General features: G+C 39.7%; 1 protein-coding gene across 1 annotated transcript in view; it reads left to right on the top strand.

Moving 5' to 3' along the window:
- BEND2 (BEN domain containing 2) overlaps positions 1-7008 on the top strand; it is a 54693-nt gene extending 47685 nt beyond the window's left edge. Inside the window, exons 18-19 of the mRNA XM_086388856.1 lie at positions 967-1167; positions 4290-7008. Coding sequence (XP_086244982.1) covers positions 967-1167; positions 4290-4486 — 398 coding nt within the window. The 3' untranslated portion in view covers positions 4487-7008. The remainder of the gene's footprint in view (positions 1-966; positions 1168-4289) is intronic.
- The last annotated feature ends 11914 nt before the right edge of the window (positions 7009-18922 follow it).

Below are 18922 nucleotides of genomic sequence, written 5' to 3'. Positions count from 1 at the left end.
TGGATTTCCAAGATGAAAAATATGTTTATTGTAAGAATCATATGTTTGTCTAATATATTTTCTTGAACAAGTAATTCTTTGTTATATGTACAATATATTTTTAAGTATGGTTAATTTAATCACTATGGACTGAAGAAAGACGGTAATGATTAGGCTATAAAGTTGAGAAATAAAAACAGGCTTAAAATTTATTTTTAAGTTCAAGTAACTTATCTAAAATACAATATTCTAAGATAAGTTTGTTGATATTTGAATGATAAACAATACCAAATAAAAAACCCTACATTTAAAAATTATAAATATTTTAGTAAGAATCATGATCCTTAATTTTGAAAAAGCCTTTTTTATAAGTAGGAAAACAATTAAGGAAAACTAGTTAGAATTTTTGATGCAATAAAAATTAATTTTAAATAATTACTTAGAATTTGTTACCAAATGTAATGTTAAAACTGATTATATCCTAAAAGGTAGCAGAGTACTGAATTGTTCTCTTAACAATCAGAGCATGTACCATTGTATCAGGAGTGATTCCTGTCTCATTTCTAATGCTGTCTCATGATACACTAAAAAGTTAAAGCTTTAATTTTTTTAGCCTCTCAATTTCTCATTTTTTTAATTGTAGAAATTTTTATTTGAACTTCATTCCATTGATAGATCAGCTTAGGTAAAACTGACATCTTAACTATACTGAATCTTCCAATTCATTAGCACAGTGTAATAGGCAGAATTCTGAGGTGACTTCAAGATCGCTGTTTGTGCATTGTGCATGCTGAATGCATATCCCCTTGAGTGTATCCTGCTAATGAATGTTAAATCCACTAATCCACACTCAAGGGGAAATGCAAGCTCTCAAATTCTTGAGCCTTGAAAGTTCAGCAAAATCAACTTTTCTATTACAACGTTTTAAAAAACTTGAACCTAACATTTGCCATGAAAATCGACATCTTCTTTCTCTTTTGCTTCTAGAATATCTTGGAGATCCACGTAGAAATATACAGATGCCAAAATCACTTCTGATGACAGCAAAAGAGAAGTCTCGCCCAGATCTGTCAGCCAGATACCTTATTCTCAGCCTGTTCACAGAGGAAGTCCTGATAAATAGTGTCCGTGGCAGTACGGAGTTTGGAGTGTACTCCCTGAACGCCAATAAGATTAATGCTCTTCGAGGTTTGTTACATGTTGAATATGTGAGAATAAATAAAAGCAAAGTGTGTCAGAGAGGATAAAGAAAAATTTATTCAGTTTGTGTAAGTTTTGAGGAGAGAGGCTGCTCTTTTACTAATTCCATTAGGGTGTGACAGGAGCAGGTTCATGAATGTGTTTCTTTTTGCCTTTGGGTTCTCGGGGCTAATTGCTCTGTCTTGAGCAGCATTATTAGAACAGGAAAGGCATTATCGACTGTGACTTCTGGTATGGACTGCCAGATGAATGGAAACTCAAACACCTTCATTTACTGGGGATCAAAATTGAAGCTGCTGGGCTTTATCAGTTTGCAGAAGTGTCAACAATAGTACAGGAGGTTAATTTGCTAGTTTTCCCTTGTGCACATGAGCATAGTATAGTCTTTATCTATGGCATAAATAGATGAAATAATAAAGCTTCCAGCAGCAACTCTGTGAAATATTAAATTTAGACCAAGCAGTAAACAGAATATTTCTTACTTATGTCACTGGTACCCAGCAAAGATACAGTTCTGAGCCCTGGCCTAATCTCAGTTGGCTGGTTCCTGCCTTCATATCACACGTTTCACATCCATCAGATTTGAAGAACACTTGTGTTTCACACTACACTAAAGAAATCTGACTTACAGCACCTTTTGTAAGCATTTGCTATCTCATCTAATCCAGTTGTTTTCAAACTTTTTTTTTATTGCAACCCATAGTAAGAAATATGTTTTACATTGTGACTCAGTGTGTGTGTGATTTTTTAAAAAACTGAAGCAAAAATTTCACAAACAAAACTTACTCTTTCTATAACAGTTATGTTTCAATATTTTCTATTCTATTAACTTTTAGTAAAAAAAGTGCTGCTATTACTGATTTCACGACCCAGAAATTGGTCACAACTTGCAGTTTAAACATCACTGAACTAACCCACCAGGCAAAAAATCAAAACCCATTTCCTCTTACCTTACAGTAAAAAAAAAGAACAGTTTGTAACCAGTTTGGAAATGAAGGTGTTTATAGAAGAAATAATCTTTCTAATTAAAAAAATGTGTTTTAACTGCTGATTGCTGATTGGTATCAGCAATGGGTAAACCTCATTATTCTTCTATTCTCATTTCACTTTTTATCCTAAGATTTTATAATTTGGAGGGAACTCTTCTGGAAATTAGTAGTCACTGATAAATATGTCCAGAAGCCAAAGATATTGATGTCATATAAGAAACTAGTATGTGATGCTCTCTGAGAGCTCAGTTATAATTTAAGATCTCTTTAGAGAATGGTCCATATGGAGATAGTTAATAGGCTGTATATTTGTAATGAGCAAACAACCCTTACTCCTGCCCCTCTCCCCTCCATTTCTATTATAGCAATAGGAAGTACATTAGGTCCTCTAATACAGCGAATCTTTCAGAGCAGGCATTCCCACCGGCATCTGTCACCTTTGATTCACCATATCTCTTTACTGTGGGATTTTTCAGTGGAGACTAACTCTGGAGTTAAGCATTTCTTATGTGCACAACCAAAATCTTTCCCCACTAAGAAACTTTTATGACTAATGTTTCAGATAATACATTTTGGGAAACAACCAACCAATTTCGGTTCCTCATTGCAGTCAATAATAAAATAAAAGCTTTCAATAGGAAGCTTTGCAGGTACTTGTCTTCCAGTCTATTATCTGTCCCAGTTTTGCTGTCTTTGGGAGATGGGACAAGCCTGCTTTCCATAACTTCTTTTTTGTTAATAAAAATATGAAGCAGGATAGAACTTGATGCTGAATCCAGTGTTATACCACTAAAGCCTCCTTCCAGGCTACCACTGATCTGTTAGCCCTTTGAATATGAAAGCTTTTTTACTTTGTCACATGACATGCTAAAAAATTTGGACATACACTGTGTTTATGGCATTGTCTTGATTTCCCAGCCTGTTATTTAAATTTTAAAAATCTATATTATTTGACCAGAATATATTAAATATCATCACTTCAACATGTAATCAATATAAAAATTACTGACAAGATCAGATCAGATCAGATCAGTCACTCAGTCATGTCCAGCTCTTTGCGACCCCATGAATTGCAGCACACCAGGCCTCCCTGTCCATCACCAACTCCCGGAGTTCACTGAGACTCACATCCATCGAGTCAGTGATGCCATCCAGCCATCTCATCCTCTGTCATCCCCTTCTCCTCCTGCCCCCAATCCCTCCCAGCATCAGAGTCTTTTCCAATGAGTCAACTCTTTGCATGAGGTGGCCAAAGTACTGGAGTTTCAGCTTTAGCATCATTCCTTCCAAAGAAATCCCAGGGCTGATCTCCTTCAGAATGGACTGGTTGGATCTCCTAATAGTTTACCCTTTTTCCAGCCTATTAATCCTATTGAAAAGCAGATGACATTAATGTAGCCAAGTAATGCTGGCCTGTAGTGATTGCCAGATCTTTTTCTAAGAGCTCAAAGGTCCTTAGGAAATTACCTAAGAAAGTATCTAAGAGCAGCTCTGTTCTTCTGGTTAACACCTGTCTTCCCCACCTTTCCCTTTGTCCTCCCACTTTCTCTAAGAGTGCTCCTTGAGGTATGTTGCCCTGTCACATTTTGTTACAGAAGTTTTCATTTAACTGCAAGATCTAAAGACTCTTATTTCTTTTGTCTGAGATAAACCAAGCAGTGGCAAAGAATTTAGCAGTCACAGCTTCTTGCCTCTAAAATTATGAAAGACACTGCAGCCTCTGGTGTATTAGAGCCTTATTATTAATAGCATGTCTTTATGATACAATGAATAACATGCTAGATGTGTGTTTGATAAATTTAAGAATAAGGAAAGTTTATATTGGGCACTGAAGAGAGCAGAGGGTTTCCATCCTGGTTACATAGTAAGATGATGGGATATTGGTTTGTGTGTGTGTGTGTGTGTGTGTGTGTGTGATTGAAGAATGGTGCTATTTCATATTATTATCCTTTCAGATGAAAAGATTGTTCAGCTAATTTAATGAAAGTTACAGTCCATGTGTTTTAATTAAAGTCTTAATGACCTTTTCACAGAAAGAGAAATAGTACTAAGGTTGAATAAATTCATTTCTCTGGGAAGTGATTTCTAATTAATTGTCATATTTTTGGACTTTACCACCAGAGTTTCTCCAGGAAATCTACCCGACTTGTGATCTATCAGAAAATGGATACGACTGGAGATTGTGTGTGATGGCTATCAATAGTTGTATCTATAGTCTTAGATGTGACCTGGAGTGGCCCACATATGAAATACAGTTACTTCCACCAACAACTCCTTCAACAGAGTCCAAGCCAAAAGATCCCGACTTAGCTGACTAAATGTTAGCCATCCAACCTTTTCTTTTTTGCTATTGTACCACCCTGTAAGTTTCTCAAGTTATTAACTCCAAAATTAGCCTGTTGTAGTAGCATTGTAGATCAGTATTCACACTTAAAGAAATAACCTACATTCTTTTTTTGCCCACAAGGAAGGCAGAATTGCATTAGGAAGATAGGCGATGTTTCATTTTATGAGTAAAGTGATGGGCAGTATTCCAATAAGAACCTCTCAATAAGAGAATGATAGTAAACTCCTAAAGATTGTTATTATTGCTGTTTTAATGTAGAGTGAAAATAGTACATTTAGTTCTTAATGACAGATGTAATCTGAGTGTTAGTGATGCAGATATAAGTAATGACATAGAGCCATACTTGGTTAGGCGAACCATAATACCAAGCATGGGAACTTGCTGGTATTGACACTCAATATGTCAAGTGATTCTGCAGTACAGAGCTTGAGTTAAGCTAGATTGTTATTATTGCTGTTTTAATGTAGAGTGAAAATAGTACATTTAGTTCTTAATAACAGATGTAATCTAAGTGTTAGTGATGCAGATATAAGTAGTGACATAGAGCCATACTTGGTTAGGCGAACCATAATACCAAGCATGGGAACTTGCTGGTATTGACACTCAGTATGTCAAGTGATTCTGCAGTACAGAGCTTGAGTTAAGCTAGATTGTTATTATTGCTGTTTTAATGTAGAGTGAAAATAGTACATTTAGTTCTTAATAACAGATGTAATCTAAGTGTTAGTGATGCAGATATAAGTAGTGACATAGAGCCATACTTGGTTAGGCGAACCATAATACCAAGCATGGGAACTTGCTGGTATTGACACTCAATATGTCAAGTGATTCTGCAGTACAGAGCTTGAGTTAAGCTAGATTGTTATTATTGCTGTTTTAATGTAGAGTGAAAATAGTACATTTAGTTCTTAATAACAGATGTAATCTAAGTGTTAGTGATGCAGATATAAGTAGTGACATAGAGCCATACTTGGTTAGGCGAACCATAATACCAAGCATGGGAACTTGCTGGTATTGACACTCAGTATGTCAAGTGATTCTGCAGTACAGAGCTTGAGTTAAGCTAGATTGTTATTATTGCTATTTTAATGTAGAGTGAAAATAGTACATTTAGTTCTTAATAACAGATGTAATCTAAGTGTTAGTGATGCAGATATAAGTAGTGACATAGAGCCATACTTGGTTAGGCGAACCATAATACCAAGCATGGGAACTTGCTGGTATTGACACTCAGTATGTCAAGTGATTCTGCAGTACAGAGCTTGAGTTAAGCTAGATTGTTATTATTGCTGTTTTAATGTAGAGTGAAAATAGTACATTTAGTTCTTAATGACAGATGTAATCTGAGTGTTAGTGATGCAGATATAAGTAGTGACATAGAGCCATACTTGGTTAGGCAAACCATAATACCAAGCATGGGAACTTGCTGGTATTGACACTCAGTATGTCAAGTGATTCTGCAGTACAGAGCTTGAGTTAAGCTACACTGTTTCAGAAGGGCAGTATGGCTTACATATAACCAAAAAATTTTGCAGATTCTTAATTTCAGATTAATTCATCCAAATTAGTCTTTGGCTTCACTATTCACTATTATTTTGCAAATAATTTTACAAACTATTAGTAATACAGTTAATATATAAACGTTAATTTATACCCTAGGCAAGGTTAACTTTCAAATTGTACATGCAGATTTAAAATTTGATTTGTATTTTGTGGTATCTCAAATATTTCCTGTATTAGAAGTAGAATTACAAAAACAAAAACTGCATATTTGCAGAAATTTTTCAAGATTTATATAGTTAGCTCTATTATGGTGTTTGTTTACATTAGTTACTAGACCAGCCCCGTCCAATAGAACTTTCCATTGTGTTGGCAAAATTCTATGATTTTACATTGCCCAACATGGTAGTAGCCACCTGTGGCTTTTGAGTACTTTGAGATGTGGCTACTTAGATGTAGGAATTACCTTTTAAATTGTATCTCATTTTAGCTAATTAAAATTAAAATTTAAATAGTCACATGTGGATAGTGGTTATTATATTAGATAGCACAGATTAGAATGCACATTTTTTTAAAAAGTATTTAAAATTGTCCCCACAGTTTGAGTCATAGTTATATACACACTGGAGAAGGAAACAGCAACCCACTCCAGTATTTTCTTTCTTGGGAAATCCCCATGGATAGAGGAGCCAGGTGGGCTACAGTTCATGGGGTCAAAAAGAGCAGCTGAGTAGCTTTCACTTCACTTCCATATATACATAATTTTAATATCATACCCATTGAGCAAAATAAGTTTCATAAAGGTGTTTCAGATCTTATTTAAACTAAATTATACCTTTTGTATCCAGAACAACAACAATGTTCAAAATTTCACAGGTCAGTTTTGTTATTGTATTAGTCCAATATTAAACATTTAAAATGCCTGTTCATAAGACTTGTTTTTGATAAATATATCTTTAGTGTATTGTTTTCGAAATAAATACAATAAATAAACATCTTGTTTTCTTAATAGATGCTTTTTTTTCATGTAATTTTATAGAACTTTTACTAATGTCATCTATACCTATTCCCTGGTGGCTCAGATCATAAAAGAATCTGCCTGCAATGTGGGAGACCTGGGTTTGATCCCTGGGTTGGGAAGATCCCCTGGAGAAGGAAATAGCAACCCACTCCAGTACTTTTGCCTGGAGAATCCCATGGACAGAGGAGCCTGGCGGGCTAAAGTCCTTAGGGTGGCAAAGTGGACACTACTGAGCGACTAACACTTTCTGCATAGCGTTTTTAATTTAATGATAACATTTGCAGCCAGGTTCATTAATGTGGCACAGTTAGAATGTTTGCTTTCTTGCTTGATAAGCAAACAGAATAGTTTAATCCAGTAACAATAATTTACCATTGTGGGTATAACTGTAGGGATCTTGAAAACTTTGGAAATGTTTTGTCCTTCCTGGGTAAAACAAGTGTTACTAAAGCATATAATATTATTTTATACTTTTAATATTTATTTAAATATATGCCAATATTTTAATTTTGGTCAGCAAGGCTTCAATGTTTAGCTCTGGCTTTTACTTTCCTTTATAGCCCATATCCACATCTAGTGAAGTGATATCTTTGCAACGTTAGGCAATAGTGGCGATCTAACCACATTCACTCCTGTGTAGAAAAGTAAAGTGCTTGTCACTCCTTCCTTCACCCCAATTTATTTTAACTCACGTTAAATTTGCAATGAATTTTTTTCACCATGATTAAAAAATCGCCTGCACATTCACTCTGAGATGGAATAATTGGGAATCTCAAATGATCAGTGAAATTAATTTGAAAGATTGGCGGGTGACAGGTTTAAATCTCAGGACACCAATACAGATGGGCAAGAGACACTTTTTCTATATAACAATTCCTATTTTGATTTCACAGCTTTCAGGTGATCTCGCCAGCCGCTTTGGGCCAAGACCCCCGCCCCGCCCCGCCCCCGGGAGTCCCCAGTGGGCAGGGCTAGGTTTTAGTTCACTAGGCTGCGCAGACCGGGTCGGGTAATGCCAGGCTTTCCAGGCAGGGTTCGGCTCTGAATTCCTCTCCACCTTGGGCGGTAGCACGGGACCCCTTCACGAGGTTCCGGCTGTTCTCGGGAGGTTTTCAGCCCCGCCAACCCATTCTCAGCTCCCGCACGGCTGGCGTCCCAGCGTCCAGGTGTCTGCTCCTCTGGAGAGACCGGCCAGGAGACGCTTTCCTCAGCGCTTGCCTGAGTAGGCAAGTCAGGCTCTGGGGCCGGCAGAAATCCTCGTTTGAGGGCCCCACCAAGGGGCCTGGTCAAAGTGCTGCAGCTGAGCGCAGGGGCTGCTTGGGACTACTGCTCGGGCGCTGCAAGTACGGTCTCAGCCCCGGTACAAGTGCTGGGTTGTTGCCAGTCCCTCGGCCCCTTCTGAGTCACAGTCTGACTCCCAGTGGGCAAGCCCTGTGGGGCGACACTGGAATAGGGGCTCCCACAAAGTGACCCACTTTGTCACTGGCTTCCTGCCACCACCTGCCCCCAGCCCCTTTCCCACCTGAGGACTCAGAGACTCGGGGGAGACAGCAGTGAGGAGCTGCGCGGGCATGGGGGAGGGGCAGGGTGGTGTGTGGAGCCTCTTCCCCGAACTTTCCACGCGGTATCTGGGGCTCTGCGGTGCAGAGGGTGCTTCAGCCTCACCCCCGCATTCTAGGCTCCCCTCAGTGGTGTCCTCTTCACGAATGATTGGTGGTTCCTGTGAGGGTGAGCGAAGTCGGAGCGACCTGTGACGCCATCTTGATGACGTCGCTCTTAGGCTCGGGTTTCAGCCTCCACGCGCTGGAGTGGAAACTTAGCATTAGTTATTCAAGGCATGTGAGTTTCCTACAACTGCGAGAAGAGCCCCTAGGATGTGAATGCAGATAGTAGGTTGGGGAGAATACCAACTGGCGGGAGTTTTTATCCGTAGTTATAGGGGTCTTACACAGTGCTATGGCTGGGGAGAGGTTTCAAAATCGCTTTCTTGCCATTTTTCTTAGCCCTCAGCTGAGATAGCTAGTTGTCCCCTCTGCTCTTTAGTCGTTGGCCCAGAACGATCCTTATTTCTGTCCACAGGACCCATTGAGATGGAGCAGCTCTGATCTCTACTCCTTCTAGGTCCCCCTGGAGCTCATAGGAATTGTTTGGTTGCCACTTCATTATTTTGCATCACGGGAAATGGGTTTTATCCATTTCTCCATATACTTCTTCTTTATATTTAATTTTTAAAATGTATGTTTGGTTGTGCTGGGTCTTTGTTGCTACAGGGGCTTTTCTATAGTTGCGGCAAGTGGGGGCTACTGTCTAGTTGTGGTGCTCAGGTCCATAAGACTGATCTATACATCAGTGTCTCTTTTGCTGTCTCGTACACAGGGTTATTGTTACCATCTTTCTAAATTCCATATTTATGCGTTAGTATACTGTATTGGTGTTTTTCTTTCTGGCTTACTTCACTCTGTAGAATAGGTTCCAGTTTCATCCGTCTCATTAGAACTGATTCAAATGTATTCTTTTTAATGGCTGAGTAATACTCCATTGTGTATATGTACCACAGCTTTCTTATCCATTCATCTGCTGATGGGCATCTAGGTTGCTTCCATGTCCTGGCTATTATAAACAGTGCTGCGATGAACATTGGGGTACACGTGTCTCTTTCCCTTCTGGTTTCCTCAGTGTGTATGCCCAGCAGTGGGATTGCTGGATCATAAGGCAGTTCTATTTCCAGTTTTTTAAGGAATCTCCACACTGTTCTCCATAGTGACTGTACTAGTTTGCATTCCCACCAACAGTGTAAGAGAGTTCCCTTTTCTCCACACCCTCTCCAGCATTTATTGCTAGTAGACTTTTGGATCGCAGCCATTCTGACTGGCGTGAAATGGTACCTCATAGTGGTTTTGATTTGCATTTCTCTGATAATGAGTGATGTTGAGCATCTTTTCATGTGTTTGTTAGCCATCTGTATGTCTTCTTTGGAGAAATGTCTATTTAGTTCTTTGGCCCATTTTTTGATTGGGTCACTTATTTTTCTGGAGTTGAGCTGTAGGAGTTGCTTGTATATTTTTGAGATTAGTTGTTTGTCAGTTGCTTCATTTGCTATGTTGTGATAGTTTTAGGTGGACAGCAAAGGGACTCAGCCATACATACACATGTATCCATTCTCCCTCAAACTCTCCTTCCATCAAGAAACAAAAGCTATTTTAGATGTCTGTTTAAAGGAAATGCCAACTTCCAGCCTTCAAGATGTAGTCAATGGTAGGTTTCTCCTCTTTCCCCATCTCAAACACAGAAAGAGTGATGTGGGAATGGGTCGGGTTGGTGGGTGGGGGGAGACAGACAGACACATAGAGAAAAAGGAACATATCTATTACCAGGACCATTAATAACATATATATTAAAGGACCAATATGTTACCCTTATCCCTAAATGGCCAGATAAAAGTGAAGGTGGAGGTCGCTCAGTCATGTCTGGCTCTTTGCGACCCCATGGACTGTACAGTCCATGGAATTCTCCAGGCCAGAATACTGGAGTGGGTAGCCTTTCCCTACTCCAGGGGATCTTCCCAACCCAGGGATCGAACCCAAGTCTCCCACACTGCAGGTGAATTCTTTACCAGCTGAGCCACAAGGGAAGCCCAAGAACACTGGAGTGGGTAGCCTATCCTTTCTCCAGCAGATCTTCCCAACCCGGGAATCCAACCCAGGTCTCCTGCATTGCAAGTGGATTCTTTACCAACTGAGCTATGAGGGAAGCCCAGATGACCAGATAAAGGTCCTGCTTAACTGAGATATCTGACTTGGACAGGCCCATTCAAGCCCAGCCTGAGGAGGCACTAATATATTTACATTGCTAACATATTCATTTCTCAAGAATGTTGATACTTCAGGTTTTTAATGGCACCACTTAAGTGAATTTCTAGGTAAGTCACTTTCTTTAAAGTGATGTTACTGAAATAAAATATTCATTTTAGTGGATATCACTTTTCTCTATTAACGCTTGCATTTTCAAATTAATTGGTTTACTTAAGTGATGAATGGTGCCTATTTATGGAAGATGTAATATATTGATATGTTTTTGCAGTGCCTGGCAATGTAGTATCCTGTACTTATATCTGTGCTTACTTACTGGGCTCCAAGAGTAATTACAGTTTTAACACCATTTTGATCTGCCTAAGAATGTGCTCAGTGTGCTCAGTTGTGTCCAACTCTTTGCAACCCTTTGGACTAGCCCACCAGGCTCCTTTGTCTGTGGAACTTTTCAGGCAAGAATACTGGAGTGGGTGGCCATTTCCTTCTCCAAGGGATCTTCCTGACCTAGGGATCGAATCCTCATCTCTTGCATTGTAGGTGGATTCTTTACCATTGGGGAAGCCAGTGCTTAAAAATACTGAGTAAAGTTGTCACCAAATTTACAAACTGTGGGCTTAAGAACAGAAGTGTTCACATAGGCACATTTACCAGCTTGTCAGTCACTAAATCATAGTAACTAATTCATAGACTTTAGCATGCATCTGCGTATGCAAGCAAGTATTCTAATGTGTGATGAGTATGATACACAAGGCTATTATTGAATACTATTTGGGTCTATTGAGGGGTGGCAGAGGGAGTCAAGCTTTGTTGTTCTTATATTAAAGATTGACTCTTTTTTCTCAAATGGGCCTGTGCTTTCTAGATTATTACTCTAGAAAAATAGCTTTCAAACTTTATTCTAAGAAACCCCAGGGATTTCAAAAATGGTTGATTAGAGTATCATTGAAAGCAGCATTAAAAAACTTTAACCTCTCATTAATGGAATGATTGTTCATTTTCTTAGGTGTGATGATAGCATTGTGGTGGTGTAGATTGCATTTATTTTTGAGTGGTGCCTGCAAAAGTATTTAGGAGACACGTGAGATTATGTCTTCAATCCTACTTTCAAATTGTATAGCAAAAAGAAAAGATAGGGAAAAAGAAAGTATGCTAATAATTACTGAATCTCAGTGGGAGTATATGATTATTTGTGGTGTTAATCCTTCTGTAGATTTGATGATTTTCAGTAAAAATTAGGGGAAGTTGTGTGTATACACTGAGGGACCAAACTCAGAACTCCTGCATTGCAGGCAGATTCTTTACTGACTGAGCCACCAGGGAAGCCCTATATATATGTTGTTGTTTGGTCGCTAAGTCGTGTCTGACTCTTTGTGACCCCATGGACTGCAGCATGCCAGGCTTCCCTGTCCTTCACTATCTCCCGTAGTTTTGCTCAGATTCATGTCCATTGAGTCAGTGATGCTATCTAACCATCTCGTCCTCTGCCGCCCCCTTCTCCTGCCCTCAGTCTTTCCCAGCATCAGGGTCTTTTTCAGTGAGTTGGCTCTTCACATCAGGTGGCCAGAGTATTGGAGCTTTAGCTTCAGCATCAGTCGTTCCGATGAATATTCAGGGTTGATTTCCTTTAGGATGGACTGGTTGGATCTCCTTGCAGTCCAAGGGACTCTCAAGAGTCTTCTCCAACACCACAGTTCAAAAGCCTCAATTCTTCAGCACTCAGCCTTCTTTATGGTCCAACTCTTACATCCATAAAACAACAACAACTGTGTGTGTGTGTATAAAACACTTATATATGTTACATGTATATGGAGAGAAAGCGTTAAAACATAGTAAAAGGAGAGTGCTTCTTGGATCCAGGTGTAGGCTACATGGGTATATGTTGTTCCTTCAACTGTCTGGGAAACTGAGGCAGGTGTTTCCCTGCAGAAGGTAGTGGTGGAGTGCTTTTGTGGGGGAATGAAGGCAGCAGGATTCATCAGGAGGAGGAGTCAGTCACAGCTAAGGCCTCAGCTCAAATCATTTAGCTCTGTGGCTGGGATGGCCCTCCCCTGTTGTCTTCCTTGAAGCATGGGGGTGAAGGCTTTATGCCTCCTCACCCACCAGTCATTGGGTGTGAGCTGCCTGCCATTGGGTGTGTGACTTTGGGTGAGGTGGCTCTCTTTGGCTGACAGCAGTTCCCAGATGAGGCCTCAGCTGACAGCTGTCAGCCTCAAACACCGCACCTGGGGGATGGGCATGTCTGTCCTGAAGGGGAGGTCTGGGTGGCTCACCGCAGCATCCTCTATGCAGTTTTTCTTTCTGGTATGTTCATTTGTTTACTGGAGTCATATTCATGTAAATGTGTTATTATTTTGGAAGTTTACAGCTTTGTCATGTGTTTCTGTTTTGCTGGTGGTGGTTCCCCCCCCCCGGCACCCCCCCCCCCCCGCCGAGTAATTTAAGCTTGTAGATTGGTCCTCATGTAAAATACTGCCCCCATTCATGTGTGCTGTGCTCAGTTATATGTCATCATCCCCAAATAAAAGAACTTGTAATAGTTCTCATTATGTCAACATCATATTACACACAGTTGTAGGTTTTATGTTTTCTTTTTTACCTTTCTTTCTTTTTTGGTAAACCTTGAGTGCTGCTTATCTGACTTAGAATTTATAAAATACATTTAGACAAATACCACTTTTAAATCTGCTTTATATATTGAAGATTCAAGTAAGACATAGTCTACATGAAAAGGAATTTGCCCCTTGAAAGCTATTGGTCTAGAGTTCTTCTCTAGTCTCTACCCAAGGCAAGACAGTGCTTGACTTCCAGATATGCCATGTGAAGTTTGAAAACAATAAAAGATAAAAAGTTTGTGATGCTCAGTATAACTGGTATCTGACTCTGCTGAGCCCATCCATTTTGATCCTAAGTGAGCAAGAACTCTTTGCCTTGTCTGCATGCACTGGCCACTTTCTGGAACAAGAACAAGAAAGAACAAGGGAGGTTCTTTCCTGGTTATTTTAAGCACTTGTTTCCTTCTGATTTTCTTGTTTCCCTCATTGCCACAGTTTTTAATATGAGCTTCATTTATTCAGACAAGGGTATAATATCCCCCTAGAGGAAAAAAACAATAATTCCAAAAGCAGAGCCCACATGTTGCAGAGAATTCAAAGTTATTCTTCCTGGGAAAAAAGCCTTAGTTACTTTAGAATGGATTTGGCCTTTTAAAACACGGATACAAGAGTGGGCAGGTTTGCCCAGACAGTCGCTGCTTTCACGAAAGGTCTCCAGAGAAAGAGCAGTCCCCACTGAAAGTGACAGTGTTGAATGTTGCAGTTGCTGCCTGGAAACCCCACTGCAGTCTCAGGATGCCTTTGGAGAGTTGACCTATGCAACTTTTTAGAGCATACATAGACAAATCATTTGTGACAACCATAATATGAAGAATTGCTAACCCCTTCCTGGCCCCATGTCCTTACTGAATTCCGACCTTAAATAGTCTACTCTTCTTTAGTACTTTCTCCCTCTGCAATAGCCTAGTACAGCTCTTATTCTATGGTGTCATATTGTGCATAAGACCATTAGTACCCAGCTATGCATGCTGAGGGTGCTCACTAAATACTGTGTTCATTGGTTATATTTTACAATAAATTCCCTATATTTCAGAAGATCAAAATGAAATGTTAATGACTTAATTATCTCTGACATTAAGCAGTAAGTACAGGGACTTCCCTGGTGGTCTAGTGGTTAAGAATCCACCTGGCAATGCAGGAGACACAGGTTCAATCCCTGATCTGGGAAGGTCCCACCTGCTGCAGAGCAACTAAGCCCATTCGCCACAACTACTGAGCTTGTGCTCTAGGGCTTGGGAACCACAACTACTGAGCCTGCCTGCTCTAGAGCTCATGCTCTGCAACGAGAGAAGCCACCACAGTGGTAACCCTGCACATTGCAACTAGAGAGCAGTCCCCTCTTGCTGCAGCTCGAGAAAAACCTTTGCGACAATGAAGACCCAGTACAGCCAAAAATTAAAGTAAATAAATAAAATTGTTAAAAAGAGAAGAATCCGCTTTCCAATGCAATGGACATGGATTTGATCCCTGGTCGAGGAACTAAGATCCCACATGCCACAGGGCAAGTAAGTCTACATACCACAACTAGAGAAGCCTGAGCACCACAATGAGAAACCCTTGCACTGCAACTAGAGAAAGCCTGATGCAACAAAGACCCAGTGTAACAACAGCAATAAAAAGCAGTAAGTACAAACTGTGCAAAACATGATGCAATTTTTTTTAAAGTGTGAAAGATTGTCTTAGTTTGAGTTCCTGTAGACATAGATCTCAAGACAAGGATTCAAGTGCAAATCATTTAACTGAGAGGTGAAGGAAACACTGGAGTGCGGTGAGGAAATGAGACGGACATGGGAAGGAGCTAATATCAGGTGCTACTGGAACTTAAAACTACTGAGGATCTCTGGGAGGTGGTATAAGAAACTCAGAATTCTCTTACCTGAGGGTGAGGAAGCTGAAGCATTTCGTAGACAGATCCCGTCAGTTCTGGGTTGAGGACTGTGAGGGTTGAGGGAGCCTTAATTTTCTAGCACTTTCATAAAGCCCTGGTGGCAAAAATGGGCTTTATGTTAGTGGGTTAGGGATATGTGTGGGTGCTACAAACATGCTGTTGGATATCCAGAATTATATGCCAATATTTTTCAACAAGATCTGGCACTTCTATCATTAAAGAATTTTTTTTTTCTGGTGATGGGCGGGAGGCTGGTTTCATTTACTTGAGTTTAGTAGCTAAGAATAGTAATACTTTTTCAACCTCACAGATTTAATGTAAGGATCAAGTAATAATATCCGTGAAAGTACAACAGAAACGGAAGATGGACGTTAAAATGATTTGATTGTTTGCAATGGATAGAAAAATGAACCAAGGACGAACAGAAAACTGGAAAATAAAACTCACAGATTTTTTTCTTGTTTTACTGTGTTTTAAGTGGTTTTGCTTCTGAATCCCAAAATGTGGAGTTTGAAGTGATTTCATTTATTTCATGTTTCCTGATTCATCAGAAAGCCTTCTTTCTGACATGTACTGAATCTGACATGTACTTTGGGACTGTTGACCAGCTGTTCCTGACTTGGCCACATGAAGCTCAGACTGTCTCAGTCTCTGAACTAAGAGAACCAATAGGGACTTCCCTGGTGGTCTAGTGGCTAAGACTCCATGCTTCCAATGCAATGATCTGGGTTCAATCCCTGGTAGGGGAACTAGATCCCACATGCTGCAACTAAGAGTTCACGTGCCACAACTAAAGATCCCACATGCTGCAATGAAGACCAAAAATCCTACATCTAAGACCCTGCACAGCCAAATAAATACAAATAAAAAATTAAAAAAAAAAAACAGAGCCAATAGTATTAGCAGATCTCTTACCACCAGGAATACAAGGTTAATAGTCTCTTTGTAATCAATTTTTGTACTGTTACATTTCAAAATAAGTGTGTATTCTCCATTGAGTGTAATATTCTTTGTATAGATACTAGATCAGGCTGTGTTTTTAGTGTGGATTTAATCTTTAGTGTTTTTATTTTTTATTTTTTTTAATCTTTACTGTTTTTAATGTATATATATTTCTTGCCTACCTTATTGATAACTTTTTGAGAGAAGTAGAAATCTTTAATGATGGTGAATCTGTTATAAAAATGTGACTCTGAATTTTGAAATTACGTTATTCAGTGCATACAGGTTCAAAATTATTATAGCTTCCTTGTTCTTTTTATCATCTAGTTAGGTTCTGCTTTATTCTTTCTGTCTTTCTCCTTTAAGTTCTGTTTCGCCAGATATTAATTTTGCTAGATAGATTTTTTGTTGTTATTTGATACATATATTTTTTCTAATCCTTTTATCTTAGTCATTTATGTGTTTTAGGTGTGCCTCCTATAAATAGCCCATATCTAGGTTTTGTTTTTCACCTACCAAATATTAATAGAAATAGATTTACTTATCTATTAAAGATAGTGATTAAAAACCATAGATTACTGCTGTATTTGGGGTTAATTTTTCCTTTCTTGTTTTGTTCCTCTTTGTTTTTTCATTTTTGTTTTCTTCTGGTTTGAAAGTTATCCACTCTAGTTTTTTTTTTTTTTGTCATTCATTTCTTACTCCCATTTTGAATTGCTTTTTGACCTTTTGTTATACTAATGAGATGTTTTCTGCAAGGTTAATTGTCTTTCCTTATCATGGAATAGAGTGAAAATATTATAAACATTTATCTTATGGAAGAACATTCATGGCACATTTGAGGGTTGTTGCTGTGTACCTCGGAGAAGGCAATGGCACCCTGCTCCAGTACTTTTGCCTGGAAAATCCCATGGACAGAGGAGCCTGGTAGGCTGCAGTCCATGGGGTCGCTAGAGTCAGACACGACTGAGCGACTTCACTTTCACTTTTCACTTTCATGCATTGGAGAAGGAAATGGAAACCCACTCCAGTGTTCTTGCCTGGAGAATCCCAGGGACGGGAAGCCTGATGGGCTGCCGTCTATGGGGTCGCACAGAGTCGGACACGACTGAAGCGACTTAGCAGCAGCAGCAGCAGCATCTGTGTACCTAATGATGTATAGTGTATATGTTGCTTTATTCCATGCACAGAGGATACAAGCACAAAGTACTGAAATCTTCCCAAACTTTTCTTTGGCATTTCTATCCACATAATTTGGCTGACCCTCCCTTTTCTTCCCCTTTCTCTTTCCTCATGATTTTTCTCCAGTAGCCTTTGAAAGGAGCCTTAAATAGTGACAGGAGTTGCAAGAGGTAGCATGAAGGAAAGTTAGGTATGTCAAGTCCCCAAGCCTCAGCTACCCAATTCTGTAAAATTAATAGTTTTTCAAGGGAGCCTATTTTTTTCCCTCTCTCTCCATTTGTGTGACAGCTTTGTGCTGTGACACATGCACCTTCAGCTGACTTTCCAAAGCCTTCTATTTTGGAGGTCATAATTTTGACTGATAGGCCTATAATTAGTAAGTGCTCATTAAGTACTCTGTCTGGAGTATTTCTGTGGGATGGTAGAGAATGTTCTTAGCAGCTGCCAGGGTGATAACAGTCCTGCAAATTGGCATGACTCCAAAAGTACTAAAGAACTTTGTTAATATTAAAAGCAAATGAACGAAGAAGCATAGCAGTAGCTGTAGCAGCAACTATAGCAATGGAGAAAATAGTGTGAATGCTTCTTAGTCACCAAATCTAAGGACCTCATTTTTCTCCATAGTGTTCAAAGCTTGATACTCACAGTTTTCCTCCCACCCATCTGAAGTAATGCCTCTTTCTACTGACTCTTTGTCCTCCTGCCTCCTAGCTACAGGTGTTTTCCACCTGTTGATCTAGAGTCCTTTTCTCTCTTCTGTGATCCTGCCCTACACAGAGCATTCCATTCCATTGGCTTCAAATACAAACTTTATGCCTTCCAAATCCGCATCTGTCTTTTACTCAAACTCCAGTTCCATGTTTTTAATTGCTTGCTGTGTGTTTTCCCCGTACAGGTCCTGCTAAAGCCTTAACTAAATGCACCTAAAGTCATACTCTTTCCTTGAAAGCAACTTCCACTCTCTGCTGCTGCTGCTGCTAAGTCACTTCAGTCGTGTCCAACTCTGTGCGACCCCATAAATGGCAGCCCACCAGGCTCCCCCGTCCCTGGGATTCTCCAGGCAAGAACACTGGAGTGGGTTGCCATTTCCTTCTCCAATGCATGAAAGTGAAAAGTGAAAAGTGAAAGTGAAGTTGCTCAGTCGTGTCCGACTCTTCGCGACCCCATGGACTGTAGCCTACCAGACTCCTCCGTCTATGGGATTTTCCAGGCAAGAGTACTGGAGTGGGGTGCCATTGCCTTCTCCGTTCCACACTCTATGACCCAGCAATTCTACTCTTACATATAATGAATAATGAAGTCGCTCAGTCGTGTACGACTCTTTGTGACCCCATGGACTGTAGCCTACCAGGCTCCTCCATCAATGGGATTTTCTAGGCAAGAATACTAGAGTGGGTTGCCATTTCCTTCTCCAGCTCTTATATATGTAGCACAGAAAGAAATGTGTGCACAG

The sequence above is a fragment of the Bos grunniens genome, chromosome X (assembly GCF_055505025.1).
Source record: "Bos grunniens cultivar Pamir isolate PY7600 chromosome X, Bosgru_T2T1.0, whole genome shotgun sequence".
Classification (NCBI taxonomy): domain Eukaryota; kingdom Metazoa; phylum Chordata; class Mammalia; order Artiodactyla; family Bovidae; genus Bos; species Bos grunniens.
This window is presented reverse-complemented; position numbering and strand designations above follow the sequence as displayed.